This window comes from Myotis myotis, unplaced genomic scaffold (assembly GCF_014108235.1).
Source record: "Myotis myotis isolate mMyoMyo1 unplaced genomic scaffold, mMyoMyo1.p scaffold_m19_p_1, whole genome shotgun sequence".
In the NCBI taxonomy this organism is placed as follows: domain Eukaryota; kingdom Metazoa; phylum Chordata; class Mammalia; order Chiroptera; family Vespertilionidae; genus Myotis; species Myotis myotis.
The window spans coordinates 219971025-219995720 of NW_023416313.1; the positions used below are offsets into that span (position 1 = coordinate 219971025).

General features: G+C 56.4%; 2 protein-coding genes across 16 annotated transcripts in view; one reads left to right on the top strand and one right to left on the bottom strand.

Annotated features, from left to right (window-relative positions):
• The first annotated feature begins 1317 nt into the window (after positions 1–1317).
• On the top strand, positions 1318–12407 carry SLC25A29 (solute carrier family 25 member 29). 7 transcript variants are annotated; one of them, XM_036317086.1, is made up of 6 exons: positions 1319–1618; positions 5613–5722; positions 6102–6247; positions 6327–6370; positions 10126–10209; positions 10533–12407. In XM_036317086.1, exons 3-6 carry the CDS (start codon positions 6184–6186, stop codon positions 11277–11279), a joined length of 939 nt encoding a protein of 312 aa, XP_036172979.1. In that variant the 5' UTR covers positions 1319–1618; positions 5613–5722; positions 6102–6183; the 3' UTR covers positions 11280–12407. The 7 variants fall into 7 exon arrangements, with proteins under 7 accessions (XP_036172972.1, XP_036172979.1, XP_036172997.1 ...); XM_036317104.1 differs by having other exon boundaries at positions 5613–5668; XM_036317079.1 differs by lacking the exon at positions 5613–5722 and having other exon boundaries at positions 1318–1618; positions 6203–6247.
• Positions 12408–17282: 4875 nt separating this feature from the next.
• Positions 17283–24696, bottom strand: part of YY1 (YY1 transcription factor) — a 33102-nt gene continuing 25688 nt past the window's right edge. For 2 of the 9 annotated variants that reach the window (XR_004968822.1, XR_004968818.1), the window contains exons 4-5: positions 24564–24624; positions 22811–22892 (exon numbers count right to left, since the gene is read on the bottom strand). Coding sequence is in view for 3 of the 9 variants with exons in the window: in XM_036317144.1 (XP_036173037.1) it covers positions 21853–22035; positions 22734–22892; positions 24564–24624 (403 nt within the window). In the remaining 6 variants the exon portion in view is untranslated. Of the gene's footprint in view, positions 17456–20870; positions 22036–22733; positions 22893–23370; positions 23433–24563; positions 24625–24696 lie in introns of those variants that run through there. The other 7 variants (XM_036317144.1, XM_036317164.1, XM_036317155.1 and 4 more) reach the window with 7 other exon arrangements.

Consider the following 24696-nt stretch of genomic DNA (forward strand, 5'->3'; position numbering starts at 1 on the left):
TCACACCCAGGCCTCCAGACCCCTAATGCAGGGCCCACCAGCCATCACAAGCACTGGACTAGGAGTCAGCAGACCTGGGTTTGGGTCTCTCCTGAATGATGGCTCTACTTAGATTCTAAGAAGAATACAAGGAAACCACACTGCTGGTTGGCTTCCCAGAGGCCTCTGTGCCACTCTACTGCACTGATTACCTAGCCGGACATCATGCCCTCGTACCACACATCGCCCTTACAACCTAAGGTATATCCACGGTGCCCTCCATGCTGCTATCAGACCCGTAAGACTGGAGTGAAAGCGCTGTGTGCTCTGCTACCGGAAGCCGGCTTTGCGGTCCTGACCGCAGGTGGTGAGTAGGAAGTTGGCCCTGAGTGTTATTTGACTCCCACAGTGAAGGAGAGCTCCCATCCAAGCTCGGCCCCAACCGGACAGTCCACAGTCCGCACTTCATGAGGCGCTGGGAAGGAGTGTGGGGGGAAGTCTCCAGGGAGTGGCCCCAACCTCAGGGACCCAGGGTGGGGGTGGCGGCAGCGGATTCGGCTGCTCCTTATCCCCTCCCCCCACTACCCAGAGCCGCACTCCGGCTCCCGCCCCCTCCGGTCACCGCGCCAGACGCGCTGCGATGGCCGGGCCCTGCCCCGCGGCTCCCGGCCGGTCCAGGGACCTCCCCCGCGGCGCCCGCAGTCCGCAGGCAGGTGCAGGACTCCGCGGGCCTGGCCGCGCCGCGCCCGAGTCCCCGTCCCCTTTTCAGGTTCGCTCTCCGCCCCCGAAATGCCGGAGCGCTCAGGGCCCCCCATCCCCGCCCCCCGCCCCCCGCACAGGGGCGCGCCGGCGGGAGGGCGAAGGCTCTCCGAGGCAACTAGTTAGTTGTGCGCAGGCCTGCAGGTCTGGAGGGGCCAGGCGCTCCACATCCGTTTTCGCGGCCATGTCCCCATTATGCAGACGAGGACACTGAGGTCCGGCGGCGGAGTCGGGATCTGAACCCAGGCCCCAGTCCGGAGCGAGCGCACCGTCCACATCCCTCCCAGCGGGCACGCCTCGCGCGCGCCGCGGGGTTCCCGGGCTCGCAGGCCGGGTCAGGGTGTGAGCTCCCGGCCGGGTCCACGGTCCGGCTTCCGCGAACACCGCGCGGGCGGGCGCACGAAGCACACTCTTTGTCCGCTCGCGCCCCCCCGCCGGCCCGCCCGCCACGTCCCCGCGCCCCGCCCGCCGGGCACGCCCGCCAATGAGGCGCGGCGGCGGCGCGCAGGCCCCGGGCGTTGTCCGCACCCCGCCCGCCCATTCGCTGCGCCCTGCGCCCCGCCCGAGCCTCCCCCACCCCCGCCGCCGGCCGGCCGAGGGGCGGGGCGCGCGGCCCGAAGTCGGGGACCACTGGCCGGCGGACCGCCTCGAGGGCTCGCGAGCCGGCCTGCGGGCACCTTTGCCGGGCGAGGAGCCGCGCGCTGAGCCGCCGCCGCCGCCAGCCCTGCCCCGGCGCTGATCGGGCTCTGCGCCAGGAGGCGGCGGCCAGACCGAGGGGGCTCCCGACCCCGCAAAGGGCCCGAGAAGGAGAAGGACGTGGAGGAAGGACGTGGAGGAAGGACGGCCATGGCTCTCGACTTCCTGGCTGGATGCGCCGGGGGTAAGGAGGCGGGCGGGCTGCGTGCCGGGCGCCAGGGCTGGGGGGCCAGCTCACCTGCGGGCGCTCGGCCCAGCGGCTGGCCCCTGGCTGCCGTTTCTCATCTGCAAAATGGGGATAAGAAAGCTCTCATCGCACGGGGCTCTCGTGGGCGTGAATTGACACCAGGCCCGGGAGCTGCTGTTTTTAAACCCTTCCAGGCGCGTTCGGGCAGGAGGTCTGGGGCCCCGCGGCAGCTCTGATTTGGCGGAGACCGGGGGGGGGGGGGGGGGGGGGCGGGGGGGCGCCTCCAGGAAGGTGCCTCGCCGCCCCCTGCGCCCTCCTCGCCCAAGGCCCCTGGTGTCCTGCAGGTGTCCTGGGAGTTTGGGGTTCGGGGTAGGAATCCTCGTCCCTCAGCTCCATCCCATCTGGACGGGTCCGCTCCCTGGGGCCTCGAGAAGTTTGGGGCTGGCTCCACCTTCTGCAGCCTTCTGGGCAGAGCTGGGGCACCGATCACCCACCCGCGGGCCGGCCTGTGAGCACTGCCAGGCGCCCGCTGGACCCCAGGCCCGGGTCACCTTTGGCACGCTGCCCCCTTCCTGCCTCTGTCAGTGGGCTGCTGGGGGGCGGACTCCACCCGAGTGGCAGAGTGGCCTGACACGCCCTGTGGCTAGCTCTTGGGCTTACGTGGACGTGTCTCCCAACGTGGGACACCTTCCCGGAGGCCGGGCCTTGACGCTGGGTCCAAGCCTGCGTTCCCTGGAGGCCCTGGTGGGTGTGCAGTCCGGGGTCTGCTGTGGCCCTGCCTGTTTGCCTTTAGCTTCTCTGCTTTTACTTGGAGAGTTAATTTACTCAACAGGTATTAATTGAGAGCCAGGTTTCGCCATGGGAATTTGGCGATGAGTTGGCAGGCCCTGCTTCCTGGGCAGAGAGAGGGCTGGCTGGGTGTCCCGGGCCCAGTCCAGCCCTGACCTCCAGCTTCTCTCCTCCAGCACCTGCCAGTGGTGGGTGCCCCGGAGGAAGAGGCGTGCCTTAAGCTCTGGGTGAGAGAAGGCTGGTGCAGGGAGTGTGGTGTGTGGGAAGGGATTTAAGAATTTACCAGACTGTTACCCAGTCAGGCCTCAGGAAACCACAGCCTCAAAAGCGGGTAGAAACCCCAAAGTTTTCAAGAAGCCTCTGGAGTGGCGGCTCCAGAGGGTGGGGGGCTGTCCCAGGTCCAATACCCCTTTCCAGCTTCTTGGGGAACATGGGTTCTCTCCCCAGAGGGGCAGGATTCCTTCTGTTTTCCTGCAGGTGTTCTGGGAGTTTGGGGTTCGGGGTAGGAATCCTCGTCCCAGGCCAGGCCTGCTTAGAGACGTCCAGTCGCTCTGGGCTCTTGCTCAGGCGGCGCCTCTTCCTGGAATGCCTTTCGGCCCGTCCTCATCAGGCCCCGGGGTCCAGCGGCCTGCTGGGCTGTAGGCGCTTCACCAGCTGCCCCCACTGTCCACTGGGGTCCCCATGCAAGCACAGGGTGAGTGGTGCCCACCTACCTCCCTGCTGTGTGAGCCGAGGCCTGAGCCTCCCAGGTGGACGAGGGTGGAAGTAGCTGCCGGGAGGGGTGCAAAGGGTCAGTATGAGAAGTGAAGGGACTAGTACAAAATCATACTGCCCGTTCCTCCCACAGAGCAGGCAAGGGCAGTCCGCCCCGTTAACCCATGCAACAGTGACCTGGTTGTGTGCCAGGGCCGCCGTGGCCCCTGGCATGGCCTGGCCCTTGCAGGGAGGCTGCAGGAACCATGTGCAGGTGACACCTCCCTCTCAGATCCTGGCCCCCCCAGAGGCCTCTGTCTGGCTTCTCAAGGCCTGGCCTCAGATGAGGTCGGAGCTTCTCCTCAGTGGCCGGGGTCCCTAGATTCTGACTTCCGAGTCAGGGGAGGACAGACAGCACACCCGGTTGTTGGTCTGAGGGTGGATCTCCTGTTCAGCTGGCTCTTAGAGAGGCCAGGCAGGACCTTGATTGACAGCAACCTCGGGGCCTTGGAAGGCTCAGTATGCCTGCCTGCTCTCCCGCCAGGGGGCCAGCCTCAGGTCTTCTGCCTGCTTAGACCCTGGGCTCTGGTTGGGGGTCTCCCTGCTGGGGGCATGGATAGGAGGAGGTGCAGAGAGAAGTTCAGCGTGGGCAGGGGGACGCCCTGTGGGAGGACAGATACCCCCACCCCCACCCCTGCTGCCAGGTGCCTTCAGGATGGTGGCTCCCTCCGCCTCTCTGGACGGTCATGGGGTGGGAGGTGCCCCTGCGAGTCCAGCTTCTGTAGGGCAGTGGGCACTGGCTTTGGAGTTGGGAGACAGGGTCCTCTCAGGGAGATGGCCTGGCAAGGCCTCCTGGCTCTCAGGTGACTGTGAGGTTAAAAGGATGAGGCTTTGGGGGCCTGAGGCCCTGACGCAGGCAGGCCCCGCGGCCCACTCTGTGCCTGCAGATGTTCTGGGCAAGGGCGCTGAGACCAGTGAAGGGAGCGAGTGGGAATGCAGGTGTCTGCCCTTGGAGACCCTGCCTGGGACCTGCCAGCAGAGGCCGGTGGGTGAGGGTCTGCCCTTCCCATCCCAGAGGCTGAGACAAGTCTGGAGCCGGAGGCAGGACCTCTCCCACAGGGAGGGAACCTCCAGCGCTCCCAGCACCTGCATCCCTGGGACCCCGAGGCTGGGCCTGGCCACCAGGAGCCTGGTGGGCTGGAGGGGCCCGGCTGGAGGCAGCAGGAAGGCCAATCAGCACGCCACGGGCAAGTGTTAGGTATCCAAACACCCGAATCCAGCTACAGCTCGAGAAGAGAGGTTCTAGATCTAGGATTTTCAAATTCAAAACATGACATGGAAAAAAAAAAGGCTGATCTCACACTACAGAAGCTAAGTGTGTCTCAGGACCAAAAACACGGCTGTGGAAGCCAGGTCTCCTCGTCCACCTGTGAGTGTCAGGGCTCCAGGAGGAGGAAAGGCCTGGCGATGGAGACTGTGATGAATAAATGAAAGTGGAAATTTTCTCTGATCACAAAAAGGCGAGTCTGCAGAGTGACAGGGCTGGTGCAGTGCAGGCAGGGTTGTTTTGAAGAAGAAAGGCACACGCCCTTGGCATCTCCAGTGGCATTCCTGAAGTCCACGATAAAATCTCAGTCTTCCTGTCTGAATAAATCAATTATTGACACAGAAAAAGCCTGGAAGCCAGAGGACTTCTGGGACGCCGCCCCCTTCGCACCTCGCCCCAGAACCTTAGCGGACACAGAACCATTCCCTGGCGGCCTTAAAAAAATGGCTTTTACAGAAGAGCTGGATTCCCGGGGGCATTTTCCAGTGGGTTACAGGGTTTGAGTCCTGGCTCCACCATTTCTAATTTATATATTTTTTTATTGATTTCAGGGAGGAAGGGAAAGGGAGAAAAATTGAAACATCAGTGATGAGAGAGAATCATTGATCGGCTGCCTTCTGCACGACTCCTACTGGGGTCTGAGCCTGCAACAGCAGGCATGTGCCCTGACGAGGAATTGAGCTGTGACTTCCTGGTTCATTGGTCGACACTCAACCACTGAGCCACACCAGCCGGGCCCGGCTCCGCCATTTCTAGCTGTGTGGCGTGCCTTAGTTTCCTCACCTATCAAATGGGCGAATAGTCCTTTCTGTATAGGTATTAAGAGAGAGAACTAGTATAGGTACAAAACTAAGAATACTAACCAGCAGGCAGAAACACTACATGTTAGCTGTTTTAATTATACGTAAACACTGCTGGCAGTAAAAGGACTCCAGGATGTACACGCATAAAATTCTAGGTAGAAGCCCTGGCCGGTGTGGCTCAGTGGGTTGAACATCGTCCCCTGCACCAAGGTTCGATTCCTGGCCTGGGCACATGCCCCGGTTGCAGGTTCATCCCCATCTCGGTGTGTGTATGGTAGGCAACCAACTGATCGCTGTTTCTTTCTCACATTGATGTCTCTTTCTCTCTCTCCCTTCCTCTTTTTCTGAAACCAATAAAAACATTTTTTAAAAATCCTAGGGAGGAAAGCGCGGCAGTTACTCAGTCTCACTGAACCTCAGCATTTCCACCATGAGGTGGGGTAACAAGGCATCTGCAATCTGCACAGCATGCAGGACTCAGAAGTGTCTGTGAGCCTTTGTCCCCGAGGGGGGCTGGATTTTGGCAGGGCCGGGGCCGACACACCACCAGGCACGACCACAAGCTGTTCCCTGGGTTTCAGGCGACTCCCACTCGGGAAGGGAGTGGTCAGCCGGCACTTGCCATGCCCCAGGTCCTGGGTGGGTGTTTCCCGGGAATCCCCTGGGGGAAGTCGGTGCTCACACCGGGACTGACTCGGAGATGAGGCTCAGATACTGAGCCCTTTGTGAGCTCGGCCAGCTGGTGACAGAGGGGAAACCCAATTCTGAGTGAGGGTCCAAGTCCAAAGTTTCTGGAGTCCCCTGCCAATGCCAGGGGTGTTTGGAGCAGTGGGACCATGCAGCCCCCAGGGGACATCTTCTGTTTCAGCTGCGTGAGCAGCAGGGTGAGGGGGAGACACCAGCTTTGAGTTGGACAGATCCTGGCATGACCTTGGGGATGTCAACCTCACATGCTCCCTCATCCTCCAGCCATGAGGATTAAGGGCCTCCCGGGAGGAGCCCGGCGCACAGCAGGTAACGGCCTCCCATAGCTCCACCCCCCACTGCGGGTGTCTGAGCTATCTGGGTCTCAAGTTCCCCTTTCTTCCTCCAGGTGTGGCAGGCGTGCTGGTGGGACACCCATTTGACACGGTCAAGGTGAGTCACTTGTGGTTTTAGTGTGGGGCCCGGTGGAGGCCCACACGGAGGACAGAAGCCTGCAGGGTCTGGGTGGCTGGGGCTCCTTCCCAGGGCCCACCTTAGGAACCCTCAGGGTCTTCCCACAGGTCCTACAGCAGTGGTTCTCAACCTTGGCTGCACATTAGAATCACCTGGGAATCTTTTTAAAATCCTGATTTCTGGGCCTCGTCCTCCGGAAATTCTGTTTCTTTGTTCCTAATGTTGTGGCCCCACCCCATCACAAAGAAACAGAATTTCCGGAGGATGAGGCCCAGAAATCAGGATTTTAAAAAGATTCCCAGGTGATTCTAATGTGCAGCCAAGGTTGAGAGCCGCTGTTCTAGAAGAGTAACGTGGAGTGTGGGTCTCTGTGACGCCGGATGGGCGACCACTTACCCACTGAGCCGAGTGGGCCGGGCCTCCTGGGTCTGCCCCACATCTCGCAGCGGGGGCGCCCGTCCAGGTCCATCCTGGGGCTTGGCCAGCTGAGACCGGGGGGCCCGTTTCCCCTCACCGAGAGCAGGGATCCCCAACTGTTCTTGCAAAACAACTCCAGACGGCTTCTTAAAGGAAAGAAAAGCTCAGGGAGAAAATACGGAAATACAGAAAAATCCAAACTCGTCAGGATTCCCCAGGAAGGTGACCGTCATTGTCAAGACATTGGTGAGCGTTTCCCAGGGCAGGTGCACACCTGCGCGGTGCTGGCGGGCAGCACGCAGCAAGCCCCGCGCCCCGAGAAACCCGAGTTCCAGGTTCTCAGACGCCTCAGGGCAGATACCAAGCAAGTCCACGTCCTCCCTCCAGAGGTTCCAGCTCAGATTTTCCCTGTGGTTGGGGTTTCACGCCCTTGAACTAGCCAAGTCAAGGCCCTACCTTATCTGCTCACCCGGGAGCCAGGGCGGCTGTTGTACACGGCAGGGCACAGGGCAGACCTGCCCCCTGTGAACACTGCCCACGGCGGGAGGGCAGAGCTCAGGCAAGGACATCCCCTTCGCTGGTTCGAGGCGGGCTTCCGGTCTCCTTGTTTCCGGACCCAGGTGTTCCTCTGCCAGGAAAAGCACCTGCGAGCTGGGGGCTGGGTGTCCTGCAGCAGGGATGTTGGGGCCCCGCCTAATGCACTGGCTCCTGGGAAAGGTCTGTCCCTGGGCCTGGTGCAGGGCCAGGCCTCCCTCCCGCTGGTCGGCGCAGTGACGTGGGCCCGTCACTTTGCTTCTGGGCCCAGACGTCCCCGTCTGCACAGTGAGGGGTTGGGCAAGGTTCCTGGGGCCCCGGTGGGACCGGTGCACGGTGGAGACTACGTGGGAGGAGAGGCCAGTCCCAAGAGCACAGATTTCCCCCCATCGCACTGCAGGCGGGTCCGGGAGGAGGCCGAAGGGCCAGGCTTTCTGGCCACACAGCGGCCCCTGAGTTCCCCGAGGGCCACCGAGAGCGAGGCCCTGGTGGCGTGTGTCTGCACGGCTGCCCAGGCTCTGCTCAGCTGACCGCCTGTGAAGCCTGGCCACAGCCCGGCAGCCCAGGCCAGCCTGGCAGTGCCCACGTTGTGCTGTGTTTATATCTTGTGGTCACGTGTTGTAAAGGCCTCTTGAAGCTGCGTCCAGCCAAGAAGGGGCTCTGATTCACGTCCTCAGCCCAGCTCTGCGGAGGCCGCTCTGAGCTGTGACTCAGCCCAGGCCTGGCCAGGCCTTCTGCAGGCTCCCATTGGGTCCCTCAGGGCAGAGCCCTGGTCCTGGCATCCCTGCCTCCTCTGGGCTCCTGAGCCAGACAAGCACCCCCTTGCAGCAAGTGGGGTGCAGGAGCTTCTGCACCTCCTGGGCTAATGCTCTCTGGAACCCCCTTACCAGGCAGCTAGAGGGAGCAAATCTGTGACTTTTTTTTCCCCCCACCAGCATCACATCTGGGCAAACTGTCTTTAAAATCTGAGTTTTTTTATAAAGGGGAGAAACCTGTCCCAGTCATCACCTTCCGTGACCGTATGTCCCGCCCAGGGCTCACATGGTGCTGGGAAGATCCCTGATCCAGGGGGGATGATTGTGGAGCGCTCTTGTGTTTAATTTCATGTTATAATGGCTTCATTTTTTTACTGGCTGTTTTCCATTATAAAAGTTAAACGCTCTTCTTACAAGAAAAGTGGGAAATGTAGAAAAGCAAATGACCTCCTCCAGCAGACCAACCTGCCCTCCACCCCTGCGTGGGCTTCCGGGGCAGGCGACGCCTCTGCCTAGTCATCAGGTTCACACACATCGTTTCGGTTGGCTTTCTGTTACAAAAGTAATTCAGGTTGTAAAAAAATTTAACTGTAATGGAGACATATAAACTAAAAGGAAAAAGACCACAGTCCTTCATACATCGTCCCCACCCCCTGGATTTCTGCTGAAAAACAGAAATGTCATACATGCTTGCTTCTGCAGAAGTGGGATTTGTTTCATAGCCCTGCAGCTGAAATGAAAACTTAATGTATAGGAAAGGGCAAGGTGCTAGGAATCGTGGGAGAAGAACAAGGCCCGAAGCCCCCTCCCCTCTCCAACCCCCCCCCCCCCCCTCACTCCCAAGGCCAGGGCCCATTCCACTTGGCCTGTCCTTGAGCCTTGTGTCTTCAGACCTGGGCTCCAGAGGGGCGAGGGGCACCTGTGATCTGTGTCAGTCACACTGCCTCACAGCAGGGACGTTCCCAGTTTATTCCTCCAGACCCTGGAGACCAAAATTTGAGTCCAAAATTTGGTTTCCCTCTGTGGAACCTAGAACCACAGCCACCGTCTTCGGCCACACTGCCCTCACACGAGGGTGGGTTTCTGTCCTTAGACTCCAGGCACACGGCAGTAGCCGGGGACACCTTCGCCAGGGAGTGGCTTCCCAGGGCAGGGGATAGGCCCGCATGCGGTGTTGAAATTTTGTGTTGCTTTAACTGCCTTTCCTTCCTGAGCTGGAGCTGGCTCCACCCTGAGCAAAAATGTAACTGTTATCAGGGAGCCAAAGCCTCACCCAGAGACCAGGTGAACCCCACATTTCTGTCCTCCCTGAACCAGACCCTGGGCCTGACCCCCAAGTTCCCTGTGGGCCTAGCAAGGGCAGGAGGGGCACTAGGGCATAGCACAGGTCCTGGGTTGGGGGCCCCGGGCGGGGCTGGTGGAGAAAAGTCATCCCCCCTGGATCAGGGGTCTTCCTGGGCTTGTGTGAGAATGACCACTTTCCCAGGGCGGAGTCATTCGTCCTAAAGGAGGTCCTGACTCCCAAAGCCTTAGAGCCCTCCATTCTAGATATTGTAAGATGCGGTCCCGGGGCCGCGTTTCACCTCAGACCCAGGGGTCAGAAGCGTATCATTGACGCTACCACCAATTTGATCTTTACCTCGGTTGTCATGCTGTCCCCGTGGCTACACTTTAAGGAACGCAGGTCATCACCTAGCAGGCTTTGCTCTCCTTGCTAAGGACAGTGAGGCCACAGAGACCCTGTTGGTTTTGTTCACACTTAGCCTCTACCCGTCTCAGGTCGGGGGGCCCTGCCCCTCTGGGTGTCGTCCAGTGCAGCTGGCTGTCTCTGGCTGGTTGCTCACTGATACCCCTCCCTGAAGAGGCGCGGACACCTGGCCTCATCCCACCTTGGGATTCCAAAAGCCACAGAGAGCTAGCTGCGGGGCCCCCTGCCCTGTGGGTCGGGCCTCTGCCGTGGTCATGGGTGCCACGGAGCTGGGTGCTCTGTCCCTGGCTTGCCCACCGCTCACCGGGCCCTCCTTCCAGGTGAGGCTTCAGGTCCAGAGCCTGGAGAAGCCCCAGTACCGAGGCACCCTGCACTGCTTCCAGTCCATCATCAAGCAGGAGAGCGTGAGTGGCGTGGGCCGGGGCAGGTGGGCAGGGGCGGAGCCAGCCAGGAGGAGGCTGCGGGGGCGGACCCCTGGGTGGGCGTGGGGGGGGCGGGGAAGAGCCGGGAGCCTGTTGGGGGAATTGGGACTTTGGAAATGGGATGGTGTGAATGCCCAGGACGCTCAGGTTCGGGGCTCTGGCTCTAATAAGGCTCTGTTTGATCCTTAGGAAACCTGGGGTGGGCTGGGGCTGCCCCACCTGCAGTGCAGATTCCCAGGGGAGGAAGGCTGGGCTGCCCGTGCCCCAGGTAGGAGGTGGGCACCTGACGCCCCTCTGCCCCGCAGGTGCTGGGCCTGTACAAGGGCCTGGGCTCACCGCTCATGGGGCTCACCTTCATCAACGCGCTGGTGTTCGGCGTGCAGGGCAACACCCTGCGGGCCCTGGGCCAAGACTCGCCAATGAACCAGTTCCTGGCGGGGGCGGCGGCCGGCGCCATCCAGTGCGTCATCTGCTGCCCGATGGAGCTGGCCAAGACGCGGCTGCAGCTGCAGGACGTGGGCGCGGCCCGCAACTACCAGGGCTCCCTGGACTGCCTGGCGCAGATCTACCGGCGCGAGGGCCTGCGCGGCGTGAACCGGGGCATGGTGTCCACCCTGCTGCGCGAGACGCCCAGCTTCGGCGTCTACTTCCTCACCTACGACGTGGTGACGCGCGCCCTGGGCTGCGAGCCGGGGGACGCGCTGCTGGTGCCCAAGCTGCTGCTGGCGGGCGGCACGTCGGGCATCCTGTCCTGGCTCTCCACCTACCCCGTGGACGTGGTCAAGTCCCGGCTGCAGGCCGACGGGGTGCGGGGCGCCCCGCGCTACAACGGGATCCTCGACTGCATGCGCCAGAGCTACCGCGCCGAGGGCTGGCGTGTGTTCACGCGCGGGCTGACGTCCACGCTGCTGCGCGCCTTCCCCGTCAACGCCGCCACCTTCGCCACCGTGACCATCGTGCTCACCTACGCACGCGGCCCCGAGGACCAGTCCGAGGACGAGGGTGTGCCCGCCGCCTCGGGGCCTGCGCTGGCCCAGCCCTCCAGCCTGTGAAGCTCCGCCCCCTGACAGAGGGCGTGGCCTCCCCGGGGCCACCTTTCATCCTCTCAACATCAGCATAAGCCGGCCCCCTGCCCAGACCGCAGCGCTGGGTGCCACTCATCAGCCCGATTACCATGGCCACAGCCTTGACTCATTTTTCTCAGCTGTGAAGTGGGGATGCTCACACCCACGCTGTGCAGTCAGGAAGCTGGCCCTGTTACCTGGAAGCTTCCAGAAACCCAGCCAACACTCCAGTGCTTCCCTGGGATCCCACCCACCAACGCGGCTCTCCCGCGGCTGGGCTGCCCAGTGACACTCACTGCGCATCCTCCACCTGGCAGAGCTCCAGGCCCTTCTTGGCCACCTGTCCAGGCTCTATGGTGAGGACAGGCAGCCTCCCGGTATCAGAACTGAACCTCTCCTAATGCACCCCAGCTTCTCCACATGGCACTGCCGGGGGTACCCCTGCATCTGCCCCTCCCAGTGGAGGCTGACCTGGGACCGCCGAAAGGCCATGGGATTTGCTGGAGGCCCCGTATCCTCCATAGTTTTAAACACAGCCATGGGGAGGGGAAGTCTTATACGCTCTGGGGCTCAGGCTGCCCATCTATAAAATGGGGACACGGGTAGGCCGATATCCGGAGCTCTGGCCCACTGCCCCCAGCCAGGGTTTCCAAAGGCGAGTGGAGGGGTGGAGAGGGAGATAGTATGGGTCCCCCACCCCACCCCTCTTCTCCAGCAAATGGTGTCTCCTGGGCAAGCTCCTGGTGCCCGGTGTTCCTGTGAAGTGGGAGGGCCCATTAGTGGGCGTGGCTGTGCCCAGTTTGGGCCCCTCCGGGTTGAGGGGCAGCTGAGCCCACGCTCTGGGGCGCCCACGCTCTGGGGCTTCCACGCGAAGCTAGGGCTGCGGTGGGAACTCGGGGTAGCCCCGGCACTTCCAGTACCGTGTGGCCATGTGACGGGCTGGGGAGGTGGATGGCTCTGCCTAGAGGAAGGTGCCTGTGGCCCCCTTTGCCCTGAGTGGGCTCAGCCTCTTGGGCAGTGTGCCAAGCTCTCCCAGGAGGCACTGTGGGCGAGGAAGACAGGACTCCCATCCTGTGCATGGGTGTCACTGGTATTAAAGTTACTTGTTTTTTAAGATCAAGGCTTCATTTGTGTATCACAGAAGGGGCTTCATTCCACACCCTCCTCGGAGTGAGGGCCCGGCTCGGTGGTCTGCACCCTCCAGCCCTGATGGCAGCCCCAGCTGTGTGACCTGGGGTCGGCTTTGGGGCACGTCTTAGACCCTCAGTTTCCTGGTCTGCAAAATGGGGCTAACAGAGGCATGAGGATCGAGTGAGCACAGCTCAGATGTGCTGGGCGAGGGCTGGGCGTTCAGCAGGAGCTCCCTGGGTGTCTGGCTACCCCAGCGACAGGAGGCCTGGCCCTCGTCCTCCTGCTGGGCGGGGCTGGCAGCACGTGCTGTGAGCTTTCCAGGACCACCCAGCTGTGCTCAGGTCAGACATGGCAGCTGGCAGGAGGATGAGTGGAACTGCCCAGCCGAGATTAGACCTAACCCAGCCGAAGAGGTTCCTGAGGGCGCCTCGAGGCGGCTGTGGGTGCCCACCCCCACTTCTCAGCCTCTTGGGGTCAATCCTGGACATCCTGTGTCTCCCAAGCTACCAGCCTGGATGGAGGCTCTTTCCTTCCCAACTGCTGAGCCAAAAAGCTTTCCCCCCCAACAGGGTGGGCAGGAGAGAGGGCCCCCGGCTCTCCCTGCAGGACCGGGGCCAGCTCTGCGGGGCCAGCTCTCCGGTGCCTTCACACCCCATTTAATCCCAGCACCAGCCTGTGAGGCTGGGCTTGTCGGCGGTTTCCAGGAAGAGAAGGCCAGGAGGGGGCTGGGTGACGTGTCCTCGGGTGTGTCACAGACCGTGTTAACAGTGTCCCCTCCCTGGGGTCCCAGGCAGCAGCTCCTTCCCCCATAAAGCCCCCTGGCTTCTCTTGCCTCTTTCCTCTGAGAGAACCCAGGCAAATGCTAAAAACCAGGGTCCCCCACTCCCACTGTGAGCACTGACGGTTAAACATTACCGACAGGTTGGGTGGGAAGAGGGGTTGGGAGAAGAGTGGGGTTTTTATCAATTTACTTGACAATTTATTTTCTTCCGGACTTAAATTTATGTTTATTCTATTTGGAATAAGTAATCTATTAATGTGGCAAAAAATAAAAATGCGGACAAAACCCAGACTGTGTAATGAAGGGGAAAACCTGGTCCCCAGCGCCTCCCCAGCCAGCACCCTCTCCCCACCCCTCCCAACCCCCCTGGAGCCCGGGGCTGTCTCAGTTCCTGGAGGACGTCCAGTATCTCCCCTGGGTGAGTCCTAGCCCGTGGGAACACTCCACTCCTGCAGACTGTGGCCTAGGTACTGACTGTTCTTTGAACTTGACAGTTATCTTGGAGATGTGGCTCAAACGGCAGGCATTTATCCTCTGGAAGGTCTGGAAGGTCAGAAGTCACCTTCACTGTCAGCTCCGCAGGCCACTGGGATTGAGGGAGGAACTTCCCGGCCTCCCCCTGATGGCAGGATCTTGTAACAGGGGCAGCGCCTCACCCCTGTGCACACTCCCTCTCCAGTCCTCTTAGCCTCCGTTTTGCAGCGGGGGATGCCAGTGGGGAGGGCCCTGTCCAAGGGCACACGGCCAGTTGGTGCTGGGTCAAGAGCCCGAAGGCCTTCCTGGTCTGCAGCCCTCACCGCAGCCCTGCTCCGGGCCTGGCTATGCACCACGTGGCCTGCCTGCACCTACAGCCCAGGCTGATCACCGAGTCCCCGTGGCTGCAGTGACAGACACCCCAGATGGCACCCCAGCAGCACAGGGAGGGGCAGGAACCTTGGACAGGTTAGGGACCCACCCCGTGTGCCCCTTGGTCTCAGCTTCCTTGCTGCTGTGCCTCCCTTACATGGCACCCACCGGCCCTTCCAGGGGAGGGTGTGCCCACTGTGATGACGGTGGAGGCAGTGGCCTCGGGGAGCTGGGCCAATACAGCCCTTTGCTCACCCCCCACACTGGGAAGCCCTCCCGTGGCCTCCACCCACCCAGCCCGGCTCTGCAGGCCTGCTGATGGGCATTGGGTGTCCAGCCCTCCCAAGGCCAGGAAGCTCACCTGAGCGGTGCGGTGGTGCTCCACATTAGGTGCTGCTGGGTGGGAGCCGTGCCCTGGCAGGCTGGCAGGGCAGGTCTGCAGTGCGGACCGTCCATCCCTGGAGCTCCCTCGGTAGCTCTCAAGGTGTGGTGGGCTCCTCAGCCTGCTGGGCAGACCCTGAAAGCCACCCCTGGGCATCCAGGTGGGTTTGGGAAACAAAGTGGTCAGAATTGATGCTTGAGTGGATGTGAGGGGGTGAGAGGTGGGAGGCCACCATGACAGCCTCTTCTGGCTTAAATGTCCCTGTGGATGGTGGGAGACAGGATGGGAAGGGGGATGGGTGGGGATGGGGCGGCACAGTGAATAAATGGCTGAGTGGATAGATGAGGGCAGAGGCTGCTGAGCACAGGGCCAGGTTGGGTTTTGCCAGAGAGAGACAAGGGAAGGCCAGAATGTAGGAGGGCGGGAAGCTGGGACATGGAGCTGTGTGGGGCCGGATGGTGAGGAGGTGATTGGCTGAGGGCACTGGGGTGCAGTCCCAGAGAAGCAGGAGTGGCAGCGAGAGAGCAGGACCCTGGGACAGAGACAGGGCGCTGCAGGTGTTGGAAACACGAGGTTTGGGGGTGGCCATGGCAGTGGCAGGTGGAGTGGGGTCATCAGGAGGACAAGGCCAAGGATGGACCATCCTGCAGACCGATGCTGAGGTCACCGGTGAAGGCGGGTGGGGAGCCAGTGGCCCAGCATTAGAATGAACGGGGGGACTGGCGGAGTGGGGCTGGGATGGTGGAAGTGGGCTGAGGAGGGAGAGCCCACCCATGCTCCTGCGGTATGGGGGGCGGGGGGACGGTGAGAGAAAAAGCAGCCCGGCTTGGGGGGCTTCTGGTCCCTCTTCCCAACGCACACCAGCCTTGACTTCACCCAGGACTAGACGGGGACCCGGCCACCCCTCCCCTGGTCCAGGGGTGCGCCGGGAGCCTCCCAACCCCAGGCCTTGCTCATGTGGCCCCTCCTGTAATGTCTCCCCTTTGGTCCTACAAGGGCACCAGGAGCGCAGCCACTCCCTCCCGGCCTCTCCTGGGGTCCAGCCTGCCCCAGCCCCCCTTCTCCCCTCCGCCCAGCTTCTGCTGAGGAAAATGAAGCTCCCGACTGGCCCAAGGTCATCAGCCCTCTGCCTTGCCGAATCCCGAGGCCTTTCCAACTGGCTGGCCTCCCCGAGTGTCCCCTTAGCAGCTGGTGGCCCCACAGGTGCTGGAGGACAAATGTGACCCCCCTCCCCCATCTTGTGGGTCCCCACGCTGGGCCGAGCGTGTTTGCGGATGGCACAAAAGGCTGTGGGCACCAAGGTGCAGGCTTCTAAGCTTCCCCTGCGGGACCCGGGCTCCGGACCCAGCCAGGCCTACGCAGATGGGTCCTGGCAGCCCCACGCCCAGCGCAGCGCGCCTCCACCTCACCGTGTGGGAGCGGCCGCAGCACAGCGCCCTCCGGTGGCGGAGGGGAAGGCGCACCCGCTGGTGCCGGCCTGGTTAGAGGTCTAAGGCTGGAGAACTGACTAACCCTCAGGCCCCGGGGCCAGAGCAGAGGGGAAGCAACTCAGGCAGCGGAGGGGTGGGGATGGGCCGGCCCTGCCCGGGGGAGGCGCAGGGGGCTGGAGAGGCGCTCTGGCCACCAGCTTCACTGGTAAGCAACCTGTTGCAATTGATGGAAGAGCTGGAGCTTGGGCGAGGCCCCTCCCTCCGGCCATCCATCTTCTCCTGTCTCCTCCACAGGATGTAATGCAGGTCCATTAGCACCTGAAAAAGCCTGACACATAACTGGGGCTCAGTAGCTGCTGAATGAGTGAACCTGGGAGTCGGAGGGTCCAGAAGCTTCGGGAGTGAGAAGCTGCGAGGGGGCTGAGGTTGGAAAAGTAGGTCAAGGCTGGACTTGATCTGGTAGGAAGTGGGGAGCCCCTGTAGGTTCAGGTGGGCAGGGGAGACCCACGCTAGAGCCCCTTTTGGGAGATTGCACAGCGCCGTGTGTCAGGAAGCTGGAGAGGAGCGGCTGGGCCAGAACAGGAGGGTGAGGAATGCTGGCGGTGGGGGCCCAGAGCCAGCGCCCCAGGCCGCCATGCTGGGAACCCATGGGAACCGAGGCCAGGGTGCTACTCCATCATCAGGGCTTCTTCCCCAGGGGTTGGAGATGAATTCTGCCTGAGGGCAAGAGGCAGCAGGAGCCAGGCAGGCCTGGGGTTTGACTTCCTGCTGCCTAGATCTTTGCCAATGACCCTCATCCATGACAGTCATATGGAATGGTGTTCACGGTGCCCGGCATGGTACTGGGGACAGTTAGGTCCCTAACACACGTTACACCTACGTGGAGATGCTGGCAAGTGTGGAATAGGGACAGTGGATGTGGGTGGGGGCAGGGTGCCTGCAATCTTTTGATCTAAAATCTGAAGATCACCAGCTCTTTGGCCCTTCACTCAGCAGCATCCTGCCAGCAGCCAGGGGAGTAAGTGCTTCTCTGCGTTTGCTTTTGGCCGAATCCTAGCTAGCTCCTGGTTTATTTTATCAAGTCTTCAGGAGCCTAATTACAGCTAGTTAAGAGTTTCTTACTGGAGTTCCAGGAACTATCACTTGGGGTTGAGAATTTGCTTTCTGAAAAGTGGGTGAGTTTCTCATTTAAACTCTTCCAGTCCATCAGTCCATCCTGGAGCTGAGAGGCTGCGCTAAGGAAGCATTTCCTGCTGGTGAGACTGAATGAGTCCTGGAATTTCCATTCCTGGGCCACAAGGGAACCCAGGAGGGTCTGCCTCAGACCAGACAGGAGCCTCTGGCCAGGTGTACTGTGTGATGAAATGCAGGAAAAGAGGTGGCTTAGAGGCTTGAGGAACAAACAAGAACCACAGGCATTAAAAAGCTTAACATTATGTGTTTATTATATCTTATAGAGCCATGTTATTATACATGCTTGGTGCTTCAAACTGGATTACGTTAAATGTTTTTCTGGATGCAAAGCCATCTTGCTTGATGCTTGAGATGCGGATGCCTTAAATGCGATAATACTTCTGCATCTAAGACCTATGAGCTAAGGAAAAACCAAGGACAATTCCAGAAATGGCAAAAAACATTTAAAAGATGCACATGAGACGCAACGCTAAGTCCTTGAGCCAGGGCCTACAGAAGTTACCAGAAAGCGAATAAAAACAATTGTTCTATGAAAATGACTTGGCCAATCACCAGCTGTAGATAATAAGAGCCTCCTAACAGTTACAGGTATTGTAGAAAAGGTGGTTTGGTATCGATGCCTTTTCCCCTCCATGTAAAGTACACGCAGACATTGTGCAGTCCCCCCGACAGCGCAGCCAACAGAATACAGCACAGCAACGGGCCCCTCCCCGTGACACCCCAATGCTGTTTCTTATGGCGTCTGGGTGTCCTTATCGAGAAGCATTCTGATCAAATCTGCCACTTTGTGGAAAACCGTTGTGCTTTAGGATGAACGTGCTACCATCACTCTCACCCTGTGCAGATTCCCACATCCTGGCCAGAACCATGGGGCCAAGTGACCAGCTCATGGGAATTTGATTTACCTGTCAACGTCCCCTTCTTTTTATAAGAGGAGCTGATTAAGTATGTGGACAATATGCCACCTGCCCTCCCAGCTTACACCTCTCTGGCTCTCTGCTCATCACTTGGGCTTGGAGGCGACGAGAAGCCCACATGTGCAGGAGCCTGACCATTCCTGTCTGATGCTGCTGCTCTGAAAGGCCTGCACTGCACTGTCTTCGGCAACCAGGGACCTGAGCACGGCCCATGCAGTAACCCTCCAAGTCAACCAAGGTCAATACGTTAGGGTGTGGGAGACCTAGCCACCCACTCAAGCAAAGCTTCTGAGCTGGCAAGAGGTGCCTTCACCTGCCAGTGGGTCCAAGGCCGTCCAGTGACAGGCAAGGCGCTGCCTTCGGCAGCTGGCGGAGCAGCTGCAAGGAAGCGCGTGGCGTGGGTATGGCATTAGTGGGTGCCTGTTGGCAGCTTCAGTTCTCACCACCTTTTTGACCCCTGGATCCATGCTCTGGCTCATGGCCAGACGTCAAGAAAGCAGGAGAAACCTGGAGAATTTAAGATGAATAACAGGGCCTTCCTGAACCATGAAATCTCAAATCAGTCAGATACAAGAAGTGATCAATTCTCTCTGCCTGTCATGGGGGTACAACAATCAGATTTCCAACCGAAAAGCTTCTGAGGGCCCAGTTTTCCTGTGCCACAGACAAATCTGAGATAAGTTACAACAGGTAAGTTTTGCTAAGCAGACTGGGGGCAGAGACAAAGCCCTCTGCCCACCACCCGCCCGACCTGCCCAGCGTCCCTCTGGGCTGCTAGCTGGTTGGAAGTGTCTCTTCTGTTTGTGAACAAACAAACCAGAATTCTGCTGCGAACACTGACAGGCAGTGGGCTTCCTCTTCTGCCAAGGGTCTCACTTTACTCAAATTTAGTAAAATAAGTGACATGTAAAAGAACTGTACGTGAAAACCAGATAGAAAAATAATCTTGATATTCCTCAAATCCTCAGGTCTTGAATCTAGGCAAAGCACACAAACACCATATGAAACCAACAGTGTGAGTTCAATGTCACCCTGGAAAATAAATGTCACTCTGAGGCAACAGTTCTTTATACAAATATTATGCTTCCCCCTAACTTCACTACCAAAGAGGGGGGAAATAATAAGAAATCCAAAAATAGAAAACAACATCTTATTAAATGTAAACGTATCCTCTGGGCTCTTATATTACATATCCTACAAACATGCAAGTATCTCAGCTCAGATGTAGGAAAATATGTCTATCAGTATTACTTATAAATCAGGTTAACCCTCAAGACCACCAATTGACTCACTGCTCAAACACCATGTCAAAGTTTTGGCAGGTACATCCTCAGCAAACTTAAGAAATTTAACCACAGCGAACTGGGCTTCAGTCCCCCAGTGAGAACGACTCTGCTCTTTGACAGTCGCTCACGGGCTCGTCCTCTATACCGGCCGGGGCTGAATGTCCCTTCAACAAGGAACTTGGACAGTACATTTCTTCAACCCCCCAATTACATTCCTTTCAGAAACGAACTCTGCAGATTGAGAGAAGACACGTGAACAGAGTCAAGGGCGGTGATGACTATTTCACTCAGACAGAGGGATGGAAGAGATGACCAAAGGCACCCCCCTAGGGGTCAAGGCACGGGAAGAGGGACCAACCTCCTCCAGGGTCCTGGGTCTGTAGGTCATAGGACATAGAGTGGCTCTCTGGACTGCCCTGCCGTGGGCCGTTGGGGAAGGAATCCCAAGGACAGTGCCAGGACCAGGCTCCAGGGTGGTGCAATGCTGGGCAAGGGTGATGCAGCTCCAGACCTCATATGCCCCCCAGGACTGCTTGCCTGCTGGCAGGGAGGGAAGGAATGGTTGCTCACACCACGGGCACCTGAGGAGGCCTCTGCCCCAGGTCTAGCCAGAGAAGTACTCCAGGCGCTCAGCTTTGAAGGGGAGCTCCACCATGGCTTACCTCGCTCCCGACTGCCAGATACAGCCACTCCTGGCTTATCGAGGGGACAGCTGGGCTCTTCGGATTAACTCAGTTCCAGCAAACTACTCACTCAATGGAAAACAGATTCTGAACGAATAAAAAAATTGTCTCAAGTTAAATTTTTCATTTATGAATCAGAAGGCACTTCAAAATTCCGGAGAGCCAGTGTCACTGCTCCTGGGCCACCAATCCTGCACAGGACTGGAGGAGGAGCTGGAGACAGGGCTACGTTTCTGACCTGACGGTGCCCTGTACATCAGTTGAATAAATCTGGTTCAGCTAGTTTGTCGAGCACACAGCACAAAGACACACGGATGTTTGCATTCTGAGTAAATGGGATTTTGCTGTATTGTGGCAGTTTATAAAATATTCTCATGGGTCTGATATTTGACTTGAAGTAAAATTCAAAAAATCATAACGGTACATTTAAGAGGTCACAATGTGAGAGGCAAAGTACTCATTGAGTACAATTCCCTTCATCGAATCACCTTGCCAATCAGTACTCAGTGTCCATTTAGAAGCATAAGCTTAAGCTGCTGGCGCTCAACTGCTACATGTGCTAGCACTGAGGACTCCACTGCCCAAGGCCCCAAGGCTCTCAACCACACAGCATCACCAGGGCCTGCCTATGCTGGGCGAGGACCCGCTGGAGCCACCCAGAGGGCGGCCTGAGCACTGGACACCTGCTTGTCCCTGCCAGGTAACACCTTACCTTGAAAACACAGGCCAGGGTGCAAATGTCATTCACATCTTTGCTGGGGGAGCTCAAATCAAAACCCAATTGCCAAAGGGCCTGGTTGGGAGTCCTCTGAGGTAGTTCCTTAACTCGGGATGCCTGTTACCTACTCTCTCAGAACTCGTCCATGTGGGACAGTATTGAAATACCCATGCATTGCTTTAATCGTAAGTCACTGCAATTGAGTGCAAAATAAAGGAAACTTGAGTTGCTTTATTTAGCTTCCAATTTCTGGGAGGCTCAAGAATTATAATTATTCTGGACAACAAAAGGAAATAAGACTGTGCTTACAGATCTTTTCTGCCATATTCTTTCTGTAGGATTGCTATTTTATTGTTGCCCTTTCTGTTACATGGATGTACACACCAGGTGTTAAAAGGTACAATACATTCTACAACTGAGCACCACTTTCTGTAACTGAACAGGCAAAGAGATTACACTGAACATCAGCATCTGGCAGTATTTTTCGGAAAAAAAAATGTGACTAAAATGGGTTTAAATTGATTAACACTATTAAATCACATCTAATATTTGATACTACATGATTCAATACAGCTATACGATACAATTATACAAAATGTGTTAACATCAAAGAATACAACCAAAATTAAGATAGCAAACAAAACCTATATAACTTTTTTTTTTACAGGAAAATACTTTTGAAGTATGCATGTAACTGCCCATTCTTTTAAAGAAAATCTACTGCAAGCAAAGTTATCAACCTCCAGAAAAATCACACATAGCATTACTAAGCATATCCCCAAAAAGTGTACAATATGCACACTTGGAAAATACAAAATTAAAAAAATTGTAAGCAACAGGTGAGCTTCATATTTATAAGAATGTGAAAAGAAGTCCCATTTTTAGCACTGTTGTATAAAGAATTGTCTTTTGATGCAAAGTTCATGACTTGTCCTCCTGTTGGGACCACACTTTACAAAACACCGTGTTTTTGAAACGAGATTACAGAGCTAGATAGAGTCATATCTTAGCAATGTCATCTTATTAAAGTTTTTTAAATTTTTACTACTTTATCAAAACATGTCCCTTAGGTGTGTAGGATTCATTTTTAAAATTCTTTCCTAGAAACAATATACAAAGGAGAGGCATAGTTATTCCCAAACACACTCCTGGAAGATGCTTCCCGAGGTCTAGAAGGCTCTTCTCTCGTCTTCTCACTGGTTGTTTTTGGCCTTTGCATGTGTTAAGATGTGAGATTTCAGATTAGTCGACTGAGCAAACTTCTTATTACAACCATCGAAGGGGCACACATAGGGCCTGTCTCCGGTGTGGATTCGCACATGTGTGCGCAAATTGAAGTCCAGTGAAAAGCGTTTCCCGCAGCCTTCGAACGTGCACTGCCGGGGAAAGACCAGAGAACCTGCTCAGTGACACAAGGACCCGCCACTGCGCTGGAGGGCAGCTTACTTCTTTGACCTAACTCTTTTCTCTCTGCCCAGGGGAAATCTTCTAGCTGTTCTAGAATTAGTGGGCATGGAGCTCTAGCTCTGCGCGAACTACTCCTAAGACCCACAGGAGCGCCCTCCTGAACCACCTGAATACAATGTAAGAGAAACACTTGGATCTCTCTAAATAGTATGTTATGGTCCTAAAACTTATGTACAAAAAAAAACAGGAAAGCTTCTGGTGCCAAATCAAGAACCAGGCCAGGGTTACCGTCTGTACTGGGAGTTTGTTCCCTTGTTCATGGGCTTCTAAAATGAGGCAAAGTGTTAGCTGTACTTACGCTCGTACAGTAAAATTTTAGAAGTTCCCTGCCAATCAGTGATTCAATATCCTACTAACTACCCAAATCAGACTGCTTTGACCCCACAGTGGAAGCATCCGAAATTTAGCTTTGGGCTTGCTCTTGAGCAATGCTTTCTCCTGATGTGACGGACACTACAATGGTCTCCAGTATGTCACAGAGTAGCCCTCCTGTGACAGGACACCAGGCCATCTCTCCCTGAGCTGGAGCTGCCTGCCTACACTCGAGGTGTGTGTGTGGGGGGGGGGGGGGGGGGGGGAGCGGGGGGGAAGGAGGGACTGGCTCTACCTGAAAGGGCTTCTCTCCAGTATGAACCAGTTGGTGCCGTTTTAGTTTTGAGCTCTCAACAAAAGCTTTGCCACACTCTGCACAGACGTGGACTCGGGGGCCGTGGGTGTGCAGATGCTTTCTCATGGCAGAGTTATCCCTGAACATCTTTGTGCAGCCCTTCAAACAGAGAGAGAAGCTTAGTGGTTCACACTGCAAAGTGCGCAAAGGGTCAACCACTGAACAGCCTTCACTGACACATTAAAACAAAACAACCCCAGCCCCATTTTAATTTTACTTAGTATTACAGCAGAAATATTAAAATATTTAAGACAAAAAACAGACAGCTGAAAAAGGCCTTATCATTTAATGTAAACCCTTGTTTTACAGATGAGGAAACTGAGGCTTAGAGATGTCTTTAAGTAGACTTGCCCAAGGTCACACTACTAGTAGCCGAGATGGGAGTAGAACCCAACACCCTGGCTTCCAGCTATACCACCGCTGCCTCACCCAACTCCGTCCCCCACATGAAGTAACAGAAGCCCTGAGAAATAAATGGAGTTAAAATGACGGCAGTCCACCACTACCTTTGGTGGGCCCCATATTCTGTGCTGCAAGAATGGGCTGTCATTCTCCATCGCCTACTGTTCCCTCTTCTCTCTTTGCCTCTTTCCCCTTCTTGACAGAGAAAGAAGCAAGAGGGTCTCCAAGGAATGGCAACTACAGAAGAAATTTATTTTGTGAGACACTAGGAAAAGAAGCAGGCAAACTGATACGAGAGCGGGGGCGGCAGATGGGAGGGTGGCGCTCAGAGAAGCATGTCCTGCCCAATTTCTTCTGCAGTTGTTGCCCAGTGATGGAGTGGGTGGGGGAAATGACAGACAGCACAACAGAGGACAGCACAAGCCAACCAGTGGACAGCTTCACAGGCAGAAGGGCGGGCAGGAAAAGCCACAGTTTTTTCACCTTGACCCCTAGATTGAATTTCCATTTAGAAAATGGGATTTTAAAGAAGTAGACAGAGAAGCTAGAGAGATGGCAGGCACTCAAAGGCAGAACTGTTTTCAAATGCTTATCTATATTTTGGCCCCAGTGAATATCACTTTACATTTCAAACTCTCCACATGAAGAGCATTAAAAAGAACAAAGAACTTGTGAGTTGCACAGTCATTAGAGGTGACACCTCAAAGCTAAATTTGTCCTCCAATCCTTCATTTTAAAAAATCATTTATTCCATTGAAAAATTCTGCCCTTTGTTTTTCTGCACCTGTGTGATTTTCTGTTCATTTTGCATACAACTAAGTTTGAAACTGACCCAAGCCAATACCTCAAAGTATCTTTTTGGGCTATCATTTTATTTTAAAGGCTAAATCACATTTGAAAACAATTAAGTACCTCTTTAGTAACACACAATTAATAGAGTAAATTAAGAAAACGATGAAGTCTTATTAAGCTTACTTTAGCAACATTCAAAATAATCCCCAAATTCCTATAACACACCTACAGTCCCAATAAAGTCCATGGGTGAGCACACAACCCAATGTCTAAAACTGACTTGTTAATGATCCAAAAAGAAATAAAATCCTAACATATATTCAATATATAGTAATAATAAAAAACACGGGTGCCCTATAGTAACCCCATTTTAATAGTATTTAAATTTAAGTGGCCTTTACTGAACAAAACTTACATTACAAAATATAGTCTCTTGAATTTAGATATCAAAGATTATATAGCTCCTCACTTAATCTCAAAAAATATGAAAACAGAAATAAAAAGTACAAATTTCTTATAATCTCTCTAAAACTTCATTGACAGTCTAATGAACACTTTTCCCCTAGCATTACTTACTTTATGAGGGCAAGCTATTGTTCTTGGAGCATCATCTTCTTTAATTTTTCTTGGCTTCATTCTTACCAAAAGAAAAAAAGAGAGAGAGAGAGAGAGATTTGTAGGAGTGGGTAGACTCGACTGGCATAAATCA